The 17,769-nt window shown below is 39.1% G+C and overlaps 1 protein-coding gene across 1 annotated transcript in view; it reads left to right on the top strand.

The window, feature by feature from the left end:
• Window positions 1-10,768, top strand: part of LOC149925546 (pleckstrin homology domain-containing family G member 5-like) — a 147,909-nt gene extending 137,141 nt beyond the window's left edge. The window contains exons 8-20 of the mRNA XM_090161773.1: window positions 6,325-6,486; window positions 6,545-6,640; window positions 6,856-6,906; window positions 6,967-7,116; window positions 7,189-7,299; window positions 7,364-7,513; window positions 7,590-7,727; window positions 7,794-7,919; window positions 8,038-8,280; window positions 8,337-8,573; window positions 8,640-9,226; window positions 9,824-10,189; window positions 10,471-10,768. Coding sequence (XP_090017899.1) covers window positions 6,325-6,486; window positions 6,545-6,640; window positions 6,856-6,906; window positions 6,967-7,116; window positions 7,189-7,299; window positions 7,364-7,513; window positions 7,590-7,727; window positions 7,794-7,919; window positions 8,038-8,280; window positions 8,337-8,573; window positions 8,640-9,226; window positions 9,824-10,189; window positions 10,471-10,480 — 2,427 coding nt within the window. The 3' untranslated portion in view covers window positions 10,481-10,768. The remainder of the gene's footprint in view (window positions 1-6,324; window positions 6,487-6,544; window positions 6,641-6,855; window positions 6,907-6,966; window positions 7,117-7,188; window positions 7,300-7,363; window positions 7,514-7,589; window positions 7,728-7,793; window positions 7,920-8,037; window positions 8,281-8,336; window positions 8,574-8,639; window positions 9,227-9,823; window positions 10,190-10,470) is intronic.
• The last annotated feature ends 7,001 nt before the right edge of the window (window positions 10,769-17,769 follow it).

Here is a 17,769-nt window from a genome sequence, read left to right as displayed (position 1 = left end):
TTGCAGCTATAGTTTCTTAGTAGTAACTTCCTATCAGCTTTTGATCCAGGGGCTAAAAATAAGGATTTTTTAGAACTGCAAAAAAATAACTAAACCCCAAAACATAATTATTATTAGTATTATTGTATACAGAAGGTAGTAGGTACAATTATTTTACAAAAAATCACGATGAATTCACGATAAATAGCACTGTCCAAATCCGATTTTAAAACTGAAAATGCAAGTTTTAGAACTTCCCAAACCTGCCAGAACTTACCACTGTGTTAGGCCCTGTTTTGATCGTCGGGTGTCCTGGGTTATAACAAAAGAAAAATTATCTTATCGTCAACTCTGGAAGACGTAGGTGCGGGTCAGGCCATGGTCTGGCCCGTCTTCAGACCTTTTGGGGCCCTGGTCAGCCTTTGTATGTCCGTTTCTCTAAATTCAACTACACAATAATCCAACCAAAACTTTTAATTTCAGAAGTATAACATAGGCCTACTGAAAATAAGATATTTACTGACAGCGAGTCGCTGTTAGGTTTTAGAAATTGTTGGTATCGTATGATACGCGATGTGGCGATGAGTCAAATTACTTTAGACGTAACTAAAAGATACATAATATGAAATGATCTGCTTATGAGCATAAATAATATCAGAAGTAAATGAACCGAAGTTATTGGAATTAAACTGAAAACTGGGAGGCATTTTCCTTACGGAAATCTAGTTAAAAGAAGCGGATTTACAGCTCCATCTACTCCCACAATAAATTGCACTAAAGAATTGTGGTATATTCCCTATGTTGCTACTAGATGTCAACGCTGTAAATAATTCTGTGATTTAAGCGCGCGCTCTAAAAATTACGTGAAAAACCGTGCGCGCGTATTGAAATTATGTTAAGTCCATTGAATTGGGAATAGTACCACTAGAATGACATATGCGCGTCGTGGTTTCGCGAAACAAATTCTGAAATTTCGAGTAGGCGCACTCAGCCGTCAACTCTATCATTATACGGGTTTGTCAGAATTTATAGCCCGGTGCACCTAGTAACAGATACCATACCACCGGAGGTCTATCATCATAGTGACCTACGCCAGCGTCCACAGCCCGGACAGGTGACAAAGCCAGCATGGGTAGCAGAACCCCACTACTGATGGTCGCACCTATGACTAGAGATCGGTGTAACAGATAAATTAACTGGCAAAATTTCAATTAATCATAAAAATTGCGGTTAACCGTTTATCCATGGATAGAAACGCTTTAATATGGGAAAAGGCCAAAAATAACTGATTATTTGTTGGATAATTTTTGTTTATGGATATTATCCAAATAAACGGTAAATTTTTATCCAAACGCCGACCTCTACCTATGACGCAAGCCACTCAACCCAGTAGAAGGAGCAGCAACGGGGGTACCGATCCCCACTTCGCATACAGCAGTGGGAGTAAGAGTGGATTCTGTAGCAACTCCAGCCGACACCCCACCTATGGAGGCAGGGAGTCAAGCCCTTTGGAGAGAGAGCTCCTAAAGGGGAACGGCGAGCACACAGCAGTCCAAGTAACCCGGCACAGCTGGCACCGGAAATCCCGGTGGGAGCCCAAAAGGCCGGGAAACAGGACCGCCGTGCCCTCATACGGAGGCCCGCAGCCCCACAGCAGGCTACCAAATCCGCCGAGGCGGCCAGTTTGCACGGACCCTCTCCGTTAGCCTGAGCCGAAGCTCAGTAACCAGCCCATACCTGACCGAAGTCGGAGGTGGAGATAGGACCATTTGATCAGAGCTAACATCTCCCAGTGCGCCACCGCCCTTATGGGTCACAAGAGCCGGACCCCGACTCCCCGGTAAAGCCACCAGTTATTGCACACTCTAACCCATTAAGGGCCATCATTATACGGGTGGCGGCATCTATCACTTTCAAAGTACATTAGTACTATTAATTCGATTGTAAAGTATATAGTTCTCAGCGCTAACAGCGGATGGCGCCACCAACCAATGGTAGGGTTCTCAAATTTGAAAAATTTCTTTCGTGGAAGACAGATTGAAATTGTCATTCAAGCAGTACTATTCCCAATTCAATGGTAAAGACAGGCATCATTTCAATACGCTTTGTCGGTTTCAAACGAAAATGACACGCAGCGCCTCTCCTGGTGAGATCACGCGTAACTTGGTTAAAAGTTTTTACCCGCCCCCATTGAAATTAATGTAAAGTTGGTGATAATTAAACGTTAATTAACTTACCAAATGGTATACGAAATATTCCACTGACAATTTTTTCCGTTAATATGAACTTAAATGAAATATAAAATCGTCTTGAAAAATCCTTGATTGCTTTATAACGTTCAAGAATAAAAATTTTAACGCGCCGTATAGATAATCGAACATCTGCTCGTTTAGGTAAAGTTTGCGCTGTCAACGCGCGTATTAGAAAGCAAAATGAGATTTTAGAAAGCACGTTGTAATTCGGAACGATATTAATACTTTTCGCGAATTTTGTCATCAGTGAATTATAAATATGACTTGAAATAAGTTTCAAGGTTTATTTAAAAGCTTGTTTCGTAACTTTTCATCCATTGGTTCGTTCACAATGTATCTTTAAAGTAGACGAAAATTTTAAGGCGGTGACTCTTGCCCAGCCTTAAGCCTCGGTTTAATCTACCGCGTATTTTGAAACTCAAAAACCCGAGTACTATCTTTAAATGATGGCGAACGTTAATTGTAATACGAAACAAATAACGAAATACGTGGGATTTTTGGCGTTAAATGGACTAAGAACTTATTTCGTTATTTGTTTCTTATTTCAAGGAGCGTTCGGGTTTTTCCGTTTGAAAATACGCGGCAGATTAAACCGAGGCTTAGTACTGGGCAAGATTCACTGCCTTTCATTTGCTTTCTAATACGCGGGTTGACAACGCAAACTTTACCTAGACGAGCAGATGTTCGATTTTAAAAATATTAATTTTGAATGTTATAAAGCGATAAACGATTTTTCAAGACGATTGTATATTACATTTAAGTTCATATAAACGGGAAAAATTGTCTTATTTCTTATATAATTTGGTAAGTTAATTAACGTTTAATTATCACCAACTTTACATTAATTTCAATGGGGGCGGGTAAAAACTTTTAACCAAGTTACGCGTGAGCTCGCCCCTAGAGGCGCTGCGCGTCAATCGCTCGTACTCTATATCACGTGTTATTTTATACTTCGAAATGTAACTTAAGCCTAACAATGGGTAAGAACAAGACGTTGCTTAGCTGTTTCCTCCGAGAGAAGGTAGGTGGCAATGGTCAAACTTATAATAATATGGACAATTGGAGATTCCATAACTTGGTGCTTCGAACAGATTTTAAGACAGTGGCGTAGTTAGGATTTTGGTTCGGTGGGGGGGGGGGGGGGAGGGCACTCCATTGTAAAAACAAAATGGTTTGTATGTTACGACCATACGTTTTGCGCCCCCTGGCTATGGCACTGTTTTCAGATAACAGAGATCATATATCGGATTATCAAATCAATTGATATTGTAATTTGAACCAGATAGTTTATGCCTGAAATTGAACCATCCTAATTATAGATCTGATTGCTGGGTGAGGGAAATATAAAAGGTAAACCAGGTCTGACTAACTTATTATCTTCAGGTATTTGAAAATTACCACATGAATAAACTGATCTGACTTACTTATTATCTTCAGATATCAGAAAATCGCGACCTGAATAACCTGATCAGTTGCTCGGGTCTGTTTGTAAAAGTACTCTATATATAATCTAATCTAAGACAATCAGATAAATAATATATATTCCCCTCACCCAGAAATCTGATCTGAAATTTTATCCGATACATTATCTCAAGTAATACCATGTTCGCACGGAGAAGCTAGGGTAACCTAGGACGTTTATTCCCATTCGACCGAAATCCCATTCGACCCAATCCCATTCAACCGAAAGAATTTTAAAATGTAGCCCAATTGGCCGGGTGATTTGGTATTTTATTTATAAGGTATGTACTATCGAAGATCCATGTTTAGTTTAGGTTAGGTTAGGTTAGGTTTACTATTTCAGTTTTGGTTCAGTTACTTTTCTTGACTAGGTGAAGATAAAAATCAGCGACTTCAGTAACTAAATTGAAAACATAGCAAAAGCCAATTTATATAGCAGCGTTCGGTCGAATGGGACACATAAAAGCGTTCGGTCGAATGGGACACATAAAAACCGCACGTTTCGGCGGAATTCGGTCGAATGGGACACCTCAAAAACCGCCTTCGGTCGAATGGGATTTCGGTCGAATGGGACTAAAGCAACCTAGGAGGGTCAAATAACCCTCCTAGGTGAGCATTTTTACAGTCCGAACGCTCGGCGAAAAGACGGACGAAAAAACCGGAGGCGGACCTCGAAGATGTTCACCTCCGGTTTTCTGATCACCTAGGGGGGTGAGATACCAATAATTTTCTTCGGTGCGAACAATTGACGGATTACGGGAAGTCCAGTTCCGAGAACTTATGCACGTGCGAACGCTTTATGGTACCTTCTTTGAGTAAATCTGATTTAATCATGATTAAAGATTAGATCGTGATTAAAATGATTGAAATGTTTAGAATAATTTAATCGTTATTATTTTGATTAGATCTTGATCTTAATTAATTGAATGATTAAATCGTGATTATTTTTATTAGATCTTGATCTTAATTGAATGATTAAATCGTGATTATTTTTATTAGATCTTGATCTTAATTGAATGATTAAATCGTGATTATTTTTATTAGATCTTGATCTTAATTGAATGATTAAATCGTGATTATTTTTATTAGATCTTGATCTTAATTGAATGATTAAATCGTGATTATTTTGATTTGATCTTGATTGAATGATTGAATCATGATTATATTGATTAAATCCGATTTAATCATGATTAAAGATAATATCGTGATTAGAGCACCAGAAAATTGAAATAGCTGTGTGTTGTCAAATCGGTGCAGAAAAAGAACGAGCGATCGGTTTCCGGAGTTTCAAAATTCTGGGAAAACGAAGAGAAAAATTCCTCGTCCAAACGGTCACCGCTATTCACCTGGGAAGGTGCTAACCCCCCTAGGTTACCCTAGCTTCTCCTTGCGATCATGGTATAACCGATCTGAAATAATTCATCTTACTAGATCTTTATTTTTTGTTAGAAGCTCGTTATGAGCGATTGTAACGGGTGGGACAATTCAGTCCGCTCTTCCATTTGATTAATCAGGTGCGAGATATGTGTTACGGCCACGCCAACGGGGGGACACTTGGGGATAGGGTTGGGGCACCCGTGGCGGAAGTATGACAACCACCCGTTGGGGGATTAGTGGTCGTCCTCATACGGCCATCCACAAACTCTGCCTCCCGGACGCCTGGGATTACAGGAGTGAGCCACTACTCCCGGCATCTTTGTTTTTATAATCTTGTGGAAAGGAAATAATAATAAAAAAAAACAATTTAAAATTTCGAAAGGAATATAATCAAAGGGTATTTAAAACGGATGACTGTAAGGCATCTGAAATCAGCTCACCTTCGGCTCAGGATGAATACATATTAGTTTACATTTCGACCCTAATCAACTGATCAGATAGCGTAAATGCAGCTAATATGATATATGATTTGACTTTATTATTTCCACGGGAAGCACTAACAAGGAGACACCCCGAAGTGTAACCCACCGATTTTGTTTAAACTCGGGGGATTGGTAGACCTTCATGTAACTTGAAAAATCCTAAAGGGAATTTATTCAATGGGCAACCATTTTGCCATGGCAACGAAAAATGTTTTTGACAACAACAAATGGAAATTTTCCCATTGAAAATAACATAAGATTCTGACCGATTCCTAGGACCCCCTTGTGAAAAATTTTAACAAATTTCAAAATTTTGAAAATGACAAAAATAGATAAAAATTGACAAAAAAACATCAAAATTGATCAACTTTTGATCAATTTGAGGTCAAAATCCCATGTTGTTTTCAATGGGAAAATTTAATATTTTGTGTTGTCAAAAACATTTTTCGTTGCCATGGCAAAACGGTTGCCCATTGAATAAATTCAAATTAGGATTTTTCATGATACACGAAGGTCTACCAATCCCCCGAGTTTGAACCAAATCGGTGAGTTACACTTCGGGATGTCTCCTTGTAAATTGGATTAAAATTCAAATATAGTAGAATGGTATCGAGTTGTTGTACCTGCCACTAGATCACGAGTTTTCATTTTTCAAGGTGCCAGTCAGTGAGGCTCTACTGATAATTACATCTACTATTGTTTTGATTTCTTTTAAGACATTAACGTTGTTTTATTTGATAAAATTTTTAATGGAACGTGATTTTCCATCAAAGGACAAGGACAAGATGGAGGCGTTGACGGAGTTGCTGAACCAGTACAGTCAGTCGGGAATCCCTGAAATGCCGGGACTCTTGACTTTCTACTCGCCGGAAGGAACTCCCAACGACCCATTCCGGTTGGAGGACCATTGGAGCAGATTCGTCCTCAACGTTGAGGTACTCGTACTCCACCAACTCGTTACGTTATGTTAATACGTGGTTTACTGTCCCGCAGACATTATCTAAAAGAATGCAGAATCAGCAGGACGCCATCTGGGAACTGCTCGAAACCGAGGTTTTCTATATTAGAAGGCTCAAAATTATCACCGACGTAAGTCTGCTCGATACGACTATCGAGAGATTAAGGCCTAGTTTCCACTAGGCCAAAAACGCCACGACGGTTAGCTTCGACGCAAAAATTCCCCGTTAAGGCCTAATTCAATATTTTTGCGTCCACCCTCGCCGGCGTCGCGTTTCTGTCCTAGTGAAAACCGGCCATTACTGTTGCTTTATTTTTCTTAGTTTTAACGTGGGAAATATTTATAGTTATTTATCGCTTGCCTGTGCAATTTACAAAGCGAATGTATCCTAAATGAAGTAAGCCAATTAAAATCGCGATGTGTTATTACTTAAATCTAACAATTTTCTGTATTTCAGATAGACACTGAGAATGTTTTTAGTAATATTACCGATGTCTGTACGGTCAATCAACATTTTTGGTCCGAGCACTTAGCCCCCATGTTAGAAGTTTCTAGAAGCACCGGACAGCCGCTTAATCCGGTTTTACTTAGCAACGGTTTTACCATGGTAATTTCATCCAGAATACCACACGGATTTGTATCTTTCTAGACTAAATATATTTGGATAAATCTTTTCCAGTTCGATCAAATTTTCCACCCTTACATCAAGTACTGTTCGGACCACAGCGTCTGCTTGCAGTACGTCAAAGAAAAGCACAAGAACAACGATTTATTCAAAACCTACGTTGCCGTAAGTGGCGCGAAACGGTGGCCGATTTTCTTCGCTGGTTTTGTAAATGTTTGTTTACCCGCAGTGGTGTGAAACGCAAAAAGACTGCGAGAGGTTACGACTGACCGACCTTTTGGTCAAACCTATGCAAAGGTTAACGAAATACTCCCTTCTTTTGAAAGCTATTCATAAGAAGACGGACGATGACGTACAGAAACTGACCCTAACGGAAATGGTAACGTTCAGAATTTTTTCGTCGCTGATATACTTATCCGCGTGTTTACTTAACGCTTGAATAACGTTCCTTTCAGAATCAATGCGTGGAAAAGTTTGTTTGCGAAGTTGACGCCATCTTGCGGCGTCGTCACGAACAAGAGAGACTCTCATCGATTATTAATCGAATCGAAAGCTATCACGTCGTAGAAACTAACAATGACGATTTACAAAAAGTATCGTTGATGAAATAAATTTATCCTTAGAGTCGTTTAAAATTAATTGTAGACGATTACTCTTAGGTCTTAAAAGACTACTGCAACCTGGACCTAACTTGCCCAATGCCCCAGTGCGGCAACCAACAGAACAGGGAATTGTTAATGGAAAGAGGGGGTTTGAAGCTTCGAGATTCGGCCTCTTCCGGGAAGGTAATCGATACCGCGAAACGACACTTTTCCCACTTTCCCGCAGATGGCGGTAAACGTCGTCGATCGAACGGAGAGGCACCGAATTCGACTTAATGCCGGCCGTCTCTTTTCGTGGTAGATGGACGTTCACTGTTTCTTGTTCACGGACATGCTGCTGATCTGCAAAGCGATGGGCAAGAAGGGAGACCGGGTCCGCATCATCCGTCAGCCGTTCGTCGTAGATCGGATGCTGGTCCAGGAGCTGAAGGACGCTGGAGGTTTTTCCTGCGTCTATCTGAACGAGTACAAAGTGGCCACGGCCGCCTTCCTCCTTTACACCAACGACACCAAACTCTGGATCGACGGGATTCGAAAAGCGCAGGTAAATCAACCGCTCTCCGAGTGTAAGACCACCTGACTTAGATACGTTTCTTATAGGATCAGCTTCAAGAAGCTCGCGCTTTGGCCGCCAATTCGGAACGACAGTTGTTCGGTTACCTGCGAGCTGTGGGCGAAGACGACGAGTACTATTTCCCCTCAACCGCTCTCTTGGTGGCCAGATCCCCTCGAAGTTCCAGTCGTTCGAGTCTAGTTCACTCTAGGAGCGGTTCTGTCGATATCAGTGACCCCATTCCGCAACCCCCGCCGACGCATTTACCGGTATCACCCGTTCACGTAAGTCCCGATACGTATCGAATTAACAGACTACTATACGATAAATAACAGTAACTTCATCCGCAGAGTCGCAAATTCCAAACCAGAACGGTCAGTATCGAATTGTCCGATTTCCGGCACGCTAGTTTCAGTAGCGACGAAGGCGTCAACGAATTCGGCTCCAGCCACGATGTCTCTCGACCGGGAAGAGCGGCTCAGGGCGGAAGTGGTAAAAGCACCACCTCGCCCAGACCGGAGCGGCGGGCATTCCTGCTGAAGGGGTCCGGCGGCAGCGTCACCTCACCCAACACGCTGTGCGTGGCAGTCCCCAATCGGGTGCAAGAGGTGAGCAAAGAGGTGGCGTCTTCGCAGCAACCGCAGCCGGAGGGTCATCCGCCTTCGATTCAGGTACCGCCTTCTCCGTCCAGAAGCGTCTCGCCCACGTCCCGAAGTCCCTTACTTTCGCCCCGAATGTTGCAGCGGAGCATGTCCGGTTGCAGCAGCAAGCACCCACTCATCAAGATGAGGCAGAGCTCCGTCGTCTCGGCCGTGGTGCACAGCGCGCCCACCAGCCAAGGACCCAGCCCCATTCAGAGCTTCGACGGAGATTCCCTGACGCTAGATATTAACAATTCCAATCGGGTACTGAGCGACGGAGATGTGCAAGAACTAGGGTAGGTGGATTTGTTTCGGTATTTTAGAAACTATTGAGAATGACGCAAACTTCACAGGACTAGAATTGAGGTCCTTTTTAAAAGAGTATACAATTAGGGGTAGTAATTGATGGAAGCGGTGTCTTAATTTGAAATCCGCATTTTACCAAAATCTGCTCTACGGTATTCTACGTTGGGAGATTTACCTAAGAAATTCGAAAGAAAATTAACCAGTTTATGTTGACTAACGTAACGTAAAATAAGTCCTTCCGATTTTAAGCCATGACTATCGTATCAACAACACGGTCATACTAGATCTTCAAACCCAGTTTAAGTTTGAACAGTTTTTTACTAAAATTAGAAAAAACTTATTACAAGCGATAAGGTGACGCATCCCTAGATTAATTGCGGAACTGTTAATTATCAAAGCTCTTGGAATTCTAGAAACAGTTTTCCGCTAAGAATCTAGAGACTACAGTAGTGTAATTAGAAAATTACTTGTGCTACGATAAGAAGTTACAACAGGTTGAATCCAGTATATTTTTGACAACCTAGGCAAGAAGATCGTCAAATTTTTAATAGTCATGAAATTAACTATATATTTATTGTCCTAAATAGTGCGTACAACTCTAAAAGACAACTAAGGCTTAGCAATGTGGTGCCGGTGGATGTGGCATCAAGTTCCCAAGAAGGACGTCTGTCCTGCGGTGGCTTAGCGTCATCCTCACCGGCCAACTCGCCTTCAGGGTCACCTTCTTTGCCACCGAGGTGCTTAGTAGCCACCGCCGGTAAATCGTGGGGGACGGAAAAGACTTCGAACATTAAAATTGACATCAGCGAAGCTCAGGACAGTACCGTGGTCGGTGTCCCCGCTAACGCAAAGTGCCGAAAGTCCAGCAAAGGGGCGCTGACTCCTCACCGACAACATTTAGCCTTATCCGACGAAGTGGAAAAAATGTTGAACAACCCATTACTCAAATCGTCGTGAGTCAAATTCCTTAATTTCCTAACGTTGATTTCATTGTATTATCATCTTTGAAAATATATTAATTTTTTTACTTAATTCTTTATTATACTTACTCTCTACTTGCATAACGATAATTTTTTACGTTTGATTTCGGTGAATATTTGCGTATTAATTTCATTGACTATGCACTGCCTTGGCCTTGCAGTTTTTTTGTGTTTGCACTTGGTTGATTTGCATTTAATATATAAACACGTGTACGTGGGGGAGGTCAAACTGAATTCCCCTTATTTTTACACAGGGAAGTGTGACGTCAGGTTATTCGAAAGATGGCGCTGTTCAGAACGAATGGCGAACGCGAGGGAGTTCCGAGGGATGGCGCTACGACTCCTAGTCTTCCAAAACAGAATCGCGTCCTTAAAATTATCGATAACGGAATTCGATCTAGTAAATTTTCCATTGCGAAAAACACAATAAACTGCAACAACGGCGTTAAATTACTAACTCGCGTAAAATAATATTAAATCGGCCTTTAACAACAAAATATAAAACGAAATTTTTACCCACACTTTTCAAAATATTATTTTGGTTCGGCAACACCGAGCAGACTCCAAAGGAAATCGTTAGTCATGTTTCTGCCAAGTTTTTGACAAAATCGCAACTTCATCAAGAGAGATTGTTTCCAGTACCTGAAAAATATGCCTTTTTCAACATGACAAAGTGGAATTATTAAATCTTGGTGATCTACGAATTTTGGGCATAATTTCTAATTAGGTAGGTTTTATATTTTTTACTCTATTACTGAGGTCTGTGTACAGTTTTTTTTTTCTTTTTCGATTTTCATTTGGAGTGTTTATTTTTTCTAGGAGTTTGCTTTTCGAAATATCTTTTTTATATAAATTTAAAATAAAATGGACCAGAAATCTATATACGTACGAAACAAACTTTGTAATTCTTCGAGCACTAAATTATGGTTTAGAGTAACACCGAAGCATGGCAATCAAATATCTCCAAAGTTATTAGAACAAAATTATTAAAACTAAACGTAGTTTCCTTTTTGAATCGAAGATAGTAATTGTTGAACTTTTTATCTAGTCTATTTATCGCGTAGTATTCAATTAACGAAATGTAATTTGTTTTTATTTATGACAGTTACAATAAAATAATGAAAATTGAAGTTTTTACGTAACAGAATACATTTTTTATCTCTTAGAAAGAAGTAAACCATTTTCTATGTAGGTGATATTATTGAAATACATGAACAAGTTAACATAAAATAAAACTTGAGCCAATTTTCGGCTTGGAATCTATATACTTTTATTAAAGCAAGTGGCGGCTCTAAAGTTTACAGAAATGGTTCTAAAAACGCTTCTAGGTGGCAGCACTTACTCAACGTGTTTTGATTTATACGCTAACGACTGTACGACATCTAGTGCGAGCGAATGCAACTAGACAGGAGACGCCGTTTGCTTTAAACTAATTTCGATTTCTTTGAAAATAATATTAATAATTAGTCCTCGTCAATTGCCTACTACATTTATGGTTATATCAAGAAATTTTAATTAGAAGTGAGATTTTTGACCTAATTCGCGGGACCCCACGACCCGCTATTGTGATATTTGAACTTAGTACCACTTCAAGATTCAGAAACAAGCGCCATCTGTTTCCAAATATTTGATCTTTGACCTTGGAAACCTCGACGAATTGTGTCCATTTTCTTTGACAGGATGTTGGACAGTGCTTCGACATGCAGGGATTTTTTCCCTTTTCCGGGATTTCTCAACCTTCCAAAATGCTAAAAGGGAATAGGCCTAATGCAATTTAAGAGGGAAAACGGCTTTTCAGGGGGGAAAATAAGGGGAAAGTGTTCTTTGCACGGGAAGAAAGGGATTTTTTAGCTTTTCTTATAACATTGCCTGTTTTAGTCTACTCTAAATGTATATTTAGTCCATGGATATGATGAGTCACAGATGTAAAAAGTATTTTAAACAACGTTAGATAGTAATGCAAGTCATGTTCTAAATATACATTTGCGACTTTTGAGGATATATTTTGGCAAAGTTATTCAAATGTAAGTAATTTTATAAAAAATAAAAACCTTATTTTTCGAATTCTTTTCAGAATTAAACTGAATATTTATATAAATTAGTACTAAAAGCTCCAAAATATAGCGAGGGATAAAAATGGGAATTTCCAATCTGAAAATGGGATAAAAGGGATTTTTCGTTAAATGAAATTATCGCCAGAGGGAAATCTTAGACATTAAGTGTCGAAGCCCTGATGTCCGATACTTTCGGCATGATTTTTAGGGCACCACACGTTTGTTATACAGGGTGCTGACTTTTGTTAGATAACGTGTTGTGTTATGATATCTTGGGGACATTTTCTTAAACAGGAATTATTTTATTATTCCAATAAACATCATGTTCATTGCTAAAATTAATTTTCCCCAAGATGAATAACAAAGTGATTAGGATCGTTGTTAATGCACTAGTTTGTTGAGAAAGCGCTTCTTTTGTTAAAAACCCTTTAGGTTGTTAAATTGCGCTTATCAAGTTAATGTACAGTGTGATTGAAATATTATTCATAATTAACAGCGTCATAGATAAAGCGTTGTGATTAATTTTTTTATGGTAAAGTTACTTTTTGGTTGTTAATTCGTAGTGTTTAGTTATGTCTCGTGGTTATTTTAAATAACAGGGTGATTTCGAAAAATGCTCATTTCCGACCCAATTCCTCTTGAGTTATTATAGTACGCTTATTAAGTTAATGTACAAGATAACTGAATTTTTTTCAAATTTAAATATAATATTCAAATTATATTTAATGCATCGGGCGATTGTGTGTACGCACAAGGAGACGACCCGAGGTGTTACACACCGATTTTGTTCAAACTCGGGGGATTGGTAGACCTTCATGTAACTTGAAAAATGGGCAAATAAACAACGTTAATGTCTTAAAGAAATCAAAACAATAGTAGATGTAATTATCAGTAGAGCCTCACTGACTGGCACCTTGAAAAATGAAAACTCGTGATCTAGTGGCAGGTACAACAACTCGATACCATTCTACTATATTTGAATTTTAATCCAATTTACAAGGAGACATCCCGAAGTGTAACCCACCGATTTGGTTCAAACTCGGGGGATTGGTAGACCTTCGTGTATCATGAAAAATCCTAATTTGAATTTATTCAATGGGCAACCGTTTTGTCATGGCAACGAAAAATGTTTTTGACAACACAAAATATTAAATTTTCCCATTGAAAACAACATGGGATTTTGACCTCAAATTGATCAAAAGTTGATCAATTTTGATGTTTTTTTGTCAATTTTTATCTATTTTTTCTATTTTTGTCATTTTCGAAATTTGAAATTTGTTAAAATTTTTCACAGGGGGGTCCTAGGAATCGGTCAGAATCCCATGTTATTTTCAATGGGAAAATTTCCATTTGTTGTTGTCAAAAACATTTTTCGTTGCCATGGCAAAATGGTTGCCCATTGAATAAATTCCCTTTAGGATTTTTCAAGTTACATGAAGGTCTACCAATCCCCCGAGTTTGAACAAAATCGGTGTGTAACACCTCGGGTCGTCTCCTTGTCAGTGGCGCCGCCAGGATTTTTTCCCACGTAGGCCCCACAATTTGGGGCCCCCTCTTGCCCACCAATTTTTAATATATTTACTTAAACCATAAGTATGACACTACCTATTTACCTAATGCATTTTTTAAATAATGGTCTGTTTCGCCATTGACAACGTAAATTATTACGTGACTAAAGACATAACTCTCAGCGAATTCCTCTTAAAGCCTGGTTCACACGGGCAGTGTTTTCCTGGTTTTCTATATTTTCTAGTTTTACCGCCTTTTCCCGTGGTTCGGGCGCGCAGGAACACGACTGTACACACGGACAAAATTTGCCGGATTTTATCACAGCGAGCGCTGCCGGGGAACGAGGAAACGGATAACCTTTTTTTGAGGGGCGTTGGGCTCGACCAGTCAGCGAGCGTTATGCCGTCACGTCTTTTATTCAAAACGGCGGATTGAAACTACGTATTTATTGTAATAGTATCGCTAGCTGTATAGTGCCGTTAGTATTTACATAACCCTTCAGTGTCTCTATTTGGATAATAAAAGGACGGAGAAAGTATCTTTATTTTAAGCGAAATGAATTGGGAATTTAGTCGAATTCGGGCTGTAAAATACGCCATCTTGGAAAATGGCCGCTATTTTTCTAAAGCAAAAACTAACTACCTATCCGAATCTAGGAAATGACGAGTCGATCTTGTTCTACTTATCATACCAATCTCCAGAATACATTACAATTTGATTTAGACTTCATCGACTGTGGTATTTTCCAATGATGTGTGGTACCATAAATATATAATATTGTTACATAAGTGAGACACTTAATTCTTCAAATGCAAAAGATAGACTGCATTATGGGCTTCGTCGCCCTTTTGCGTCCGCTTGCTAACGCGTCACCTCGCTAGGGGGAGATTTTCTTCTTGGACTGACGTCACTCCGTTACTAGCTCTCAGTAAAATATTCCCCAAAGTGGCAAACTTATGGAACAATATTATAGTCTTATGGCGGGAAATTTCTGTTGTTTCGTCTGCTTTGACCTAATAAAGGTTATTTCAAATTATTTTCGAAAACCAATTAAATGTATTAATTATACAAATACATTCTTGGTTTGAATTGAACGTTTTATGTTTGATGTAATGTTGCCATCTTGAATTTTGTTCATAGCATAAATTTTATTAAATCAATTTATCGTGAAAAGGAAATTTTCTTTTGTAAAATTGAAGCTCACTTTTTTTTTTTAAATAGTAAAAAATTAGTGCTCCAATATTTTAAAAGGTTATTTTTCCAGGACAATGAATTAAGAAGACTGGTCATGCAGCTAATGCTTTTAAATCCTAATTTTCTGGCTGACTTCCCACTTACAATGTTGGAGGACCTGCTAGTTTATCAGTCATTAAATAGTGTACTTTCTTGAAAGGGAGTGTAAGCCTAATCTTGCTGCGAAGTGTATAGAAAAAAACGCCTGCAGCAAGATTTTCTACTACGTTCTAGACTGTCGCGCCCCGAGTGAGTATTAACGAAAGCTTGACCTTCCCTACTGGGGCTACACTACTTTTAAATTTTGTATCTAAATGCGATTTTATGTAAGTTAGCAATTTTGTGCGGCTGGTATATTGTACAATATTTAGTCCTAAAAGAAAAAGCGCTCCTCATTTTGATAGCCTAATCGTTATAGGCAGCTTATTTAAATGCAATGACACCCCAGTTTATGCAAATCGCCGCAAACGAGTTGCATTTTTTCCCCGTAGGATGGGCGGATAAAGCTGACCTTTAAAAGCAACTCCCTTAATCTCCGCTAGATGGGGATGGTTTAACGGTTATCCGATAGCAGGGGGGAATAAATTGTTCCGCGTAAAAGTTCAATTCCATTGTAATGACAACCGTGGTTTAGAGCGACGTATTTGCGTAGAGCATTATCGTTACTGGTCCCGCTTACAAAGTGGCCCCTTAAAGATCTCGCCGTTTTCAAAGCAACGCCAATTGCGTGTGGTTGCCCTGGTTGGAGGGTAGACGCGTTATAGATTCTAATAGGCCTTGGCGTTTTTTCCCGGCCCCCTCACCTCTCCTTTTCGCGTCGTTTAACCGGAGCGGCAGTTGTTACCATCTAGTGGCCGAAAATGGAACTATATTCTTAGCCTCGGGCGTAGTTCGAACAATGCAAAGTTTTCGTACGATATGTAAAGGTTTCCATTGTGTATATTTCGATATTATTCTGGTTTCGTTCTGATAGGCGGCGCTGAAAGCCGGCCTGATTTATCGCGAATGTTGCGAGAGGCTTTTCACGCCCCCTATCGTTAACGGCACGCTCTTTTACTCCGTTACGTAAGAATATAGATTAGTTGATAGGCTAAGGCCTACGCGTTGCGGAATGTCGTAGCGCGGCTGGATTGGCGATCGTTTGAAGGCTATAAACGCGGCTCTTGACAAGTGGCGTCTTCAAACAAATTGCCTTATCGGCGCGTTAGCGGGCCTTAGTCGCGTTCCCATCGGGCTTAGATTCTATTGACACTTGGCTACATTCGCTAGCTTCGGGCCAGCTGCGAAACTCTAATTGATTTGTAATGACTTTGTGACAGTTGCTATTGAGTTTATATATGGGCCATTCCTATTGGAGCTTGATCGAACGGATTTCCATCTTTAAGGTGTGGTTTAATTAACTTAGAAATATGTGCGTCTAATTTCTAGCTTTTGAGTGACGTCATCTTCATAGGGGATATCATCTTTTTCCACCACTAGAGGTCGGCGTTTGAATAAGAAATTATACGATTGTTTATATTTATCCATAACCGAGAATTATTCAGAAATATTCGAAAAAATGATTAATTTTGCATGTTAAATCGTTGTTTATTCGTATAATTTATTCGTATAAAACAAATAATACTAATTTTAATGATTAATTGAAATTTTTGCGGTTAATTTATTTGTTCCGCCGACCTCTATCCACATTACACCTAGAATTTCAACATTGTCTGCCATTGAGAATAAAAGATTCGTGAAACCTTTACTAATATCATATATATGGTAATAACTCATAAGTATGTCTCTGTATAACATTTCCATTAAAAAAATAATGAGAGCTTGTTTCATTTGATTTCAAAATTAGGTTTTTTTTTCACGTGAAAAATGAATTTTAAAATACACCAATAAGCGGACCCAAAAATGAAAAAGATTCTTAAAATCCTTGCGCTATTACAAGGTTACCACGGAAGCTAGAAGTAAATGAACCGAAGTTGTCGAAATAGCGTTCAGAATCAGAGGGCGTTTTCCTTATGAAAATGATGAGAAAATCGAGTCAAATAAAAGCTAATTTCCATCCCCGTCTTTTGACGGGAATTGTGGGTATTATGTATAAAAAATGGTTTCATAAAAACTAAACCTTTTTTTCCGGTCTAGAAGCGCGCAAAATTTCAAATTCGAGGTAAAAATGTAACTTCATAAGGAAAACGCCTCCAACATAGGGAGTATAGCAGACTGATAACTTCGGTTCATTTACTTCTGCGGAAACGAAATCACATGATCGCGAGATTGTTAAAGTTAGAAATCTGGAAAATTTTACTCGGAACCATTTATAGAATTACCACCGAGTTTTGGTGAAACCTGTGTAGAACCAGCACGTTATAAATTATTTTCAAGTGGCGTATTTTTTAAACTAAAGTGGCTTAACTGGTTCGGAATTACGTCACTCCCCATATAGCTATCAGTAATTATATCGACTAGCGAATACAATTATGGCACGTGGTTATAGACTTATGTTGTAACCAGTTAAAAATTAGCTTTGAAATTTATATATTTTACATTTTATTTTTAATTGTGAAAGGGAAGCCATGGTTTGAAACAAGGGTCTGATTTTCTGGTTCAGTTAATTATCGTTATACTGATGTAAATAAGATTAATAAAATTATTACTTGTCTATAAAGCTTTTAATTTTTTTCGATATATTCACCATTTTGTTCACACGGAAATTTTGTATTATTCAAACTTGCAAAACACCCGCGTGTTACGGGAAAGCACTGA

The sequence above is a fragment of the Leiobunum rupestre genome, chromosome 10 (genome assembly GCF_980474605.1).
Source record: "Leiobunum rupestre chromosome 10, qqLeiRupe1.1.hap1, whole genome shotgun sequence".
Lineage (NCBI taxonomy): Eukaryota > Metazoa > Arthropoda > Arachnida > Opiliones > Sclerosomatidae > Leiobunum > Leiobunum rupestre.
The sequence above is the reverse complement of the archived record's forward strand: the minus strand, read 5'-3'. Positions and strand labels throughout refer to the sequence as shown.